The following is a 2225-nucleotide window of genomic DNA, read 5'->3' as shown; positions in this document are numbered from 1 at the left end:
AAAAAAAAAAAAAAAAAAAAAAAAAAAAAAAAAAAAAACTGACAACAAGCCAACCATGCGAACGGATGACAAGTGCAACTACGCTCGGTGCGTAAATTACACAAAGTAGCGCCACTACAATTATATATATATGGATGTACATATGCATGTATATGTATATATATATATATGTATGTATATGTATGTTTTTGTTTGTGTTGATCCATATTTTGTTCCTCCCACCACGTATGCCTCCCCCCCCGCAACATGAGCACTAGCAACTTTGACATGTCCGTTGGGGACACACTCAGTATCTCCGAGACTTACAAACACCTGACGGACGATGTGCATATGGACGACGTGGACACCGACATGGAGCACAAGTACATTAAGAACTACGAGGACTCGCATACAAAAAGGATGATTTTCCTCTTGTTCGGCTTCCTCACACTGTGGTAAGTACCATGCCCTCACAATGGCAGCTGCCTAGTTAGCAGCTGCCTAGTTAGCAGCGGTTGAGATGGCAGCGGTTGAGCTAGCAGCGGTTGAGATGGCAGCGGTTGAGCTAGCAGCGGTCGAGGTGGTGACAGTGGCCGAGTTAGCAGTTGCCGCCGCTAAAAACTAAATGCAAACCGCCTAACCCCCCCCGCCCCTGCAGCGGACTGAGGTCTCTACTCGTGAGCAATTTGGCCTTCGCGCCCCCCCGAGTGCAGGGATACGAGGTGAAGGACAACCGATTCCTCTACAAGAACCCGTTCAGTGCGTACGACATAAATCAACTCCTGGAACTAAACAACGTAGGTGTAGAGTACAATAAACTAGTTCAGGGGAAGGACGAAGTGGCATCCGTCCTCGTATACAGAAAGCCACTCGACCTGAATAAACAAATCATTTTATACTCACATGGAAATAATACAGACATAGGATACTCATTTCCAGCCTACTTGAATTTATTATTTAAAACGGACGCAAATATTATTACGTACGACTACAGCGGATATGGCTACAGCAATAAAAAGCCAACTGAAGGGAATATGTATAAGAATATAAAAATGGTGTATAATTTTTTAACGGAGACTCTGGGTGTGAATCCTGGAAATATCATTTTGTATGGTTATAGCATAGGGACCTGTGCCTGTAGCTACATGATTAGTTTGAAGGACGTAAAGGTGGGGGGATGTATCTTGCAGTCCCCTTTGGCTAGTGGAATGAAACTTGTATTTCCCGCTCAGAAGGGGTGCCTCCCCTGTTTTGATGTGTTTAAGAATTATAAAAATTTACAAAAGGCGTCGCTTGTCCCTGTGTATATCATGCATGGAAAAAAGGACATGGACATTCCGTACTACCATTCAGTTATTTTACTCAACCAACTGCGAAAGAACTTTGAAAAGAAACGCAAGAAAATGAAAACAGTGGGTGACTCTCCTCACAAGAGCGTCGACATCCATTCGCTCATCACGTTCTGGGGCGTTGCCAACTCGGACCACAACAATATTGAGTTGGCCAACACGGACAACTTCTACCGCCGCCTGCGCGCCTTCCTCTCGTTTTGCAAGGACTACAACATGGAGGAGGAGGGGGAGGACGTGTAGGTGTAGGCGATTCGTGCGTCTTTTACACCGTTCATGCGTCGCACACGGGTCATGCATCTTTTACACCGTTCATGCGTCGTACACCACTCATGCATCATTTACACCGTTTATGCCTCTTTTACACGGTTGAAACGGCTTGCGCGGCGAAAGCCTGTCTATGGCTTCCCCCACCCCTCTCCCACAGACTTTGTGGGCCAATTTTGTTTTTAGTGTGTTTTTCCATCAACAACACACGGACGGGGGAAGAGAGAGAGGCCTTTTATTGATTTGTCCATTCGTGCCTTCTTCTATGTTTCCTTTTTTTTTTTTTCCCTGCGCCCTGCTTCGCACGACCTAAACACAGGTCGTACCGGCTGCGTCTGCACGTATGCACGCCTGCACGTATGCACGCCTGCACGTGTGCTCATTCGTTGTTTCGTGCGAGAAGTGACACGCGTTCCTGTTGTGTCTTGGATTATTCGTCGTCTGCCCCTCGTCGTGGACTTTTTTTTAACCCCGATTCGCTTATCCGTTTATGCGTGTATTTGTGAATTCACCTGATGATGACACGTTTGTGTCTTTTATTTATTTTGTTTTTATTTTGTTTTTATTTTGTTTTATTTTGTTTTTATTTTGTTTTATTTTGTTTTATTTTGTTTTATTTTGTTTTATTTT

General features: G+C 44.4%; 1 protein-coding gene across 1 annotated transcript; it reads left to right on the top strand.

The window, feature by feature from the left end:
• Positions 1 to 246: 246 nt before the first annotated feature.
• Positions 247 to 1571, top strand: AK88_02673 (uncharacterized protein; the record flags this gene model as incomplete). The annotated part of the gene is made up of 2 exons (XM_012480298.1): positions 247 to 434; positions 638 to 1571. 2 exons carry the CDS (start codon positions 247 to 249, stop codon positions 1569 to 1571), a joined length of 1122 nt encoding a protein of 373 aa, XP_012335721.1.
• Between the last annotated feature and the right edge of the window lie 654 nt (positions 1572 to 2225).

Source organism: Plasmodium fragile, assembly GCF_000956335.1.
Source record: "Plasmodium fragile strain nilgiri unplaced genomic scaffold supercont1.27, whole genome shotgun sequence".
In the NCBI taxonomy this organism is placed as follows: domain Eukaryota; phylum Apicomplexa; class Aconoidasida; order Haemosporida; family Plasmodiidae; genus Plasmodium; species Plasmodium fragile.
Note: the sequence above shows the minus strand (reverse complement) of the source record. Positions and strands in the feature narration are given on the sequence as shown.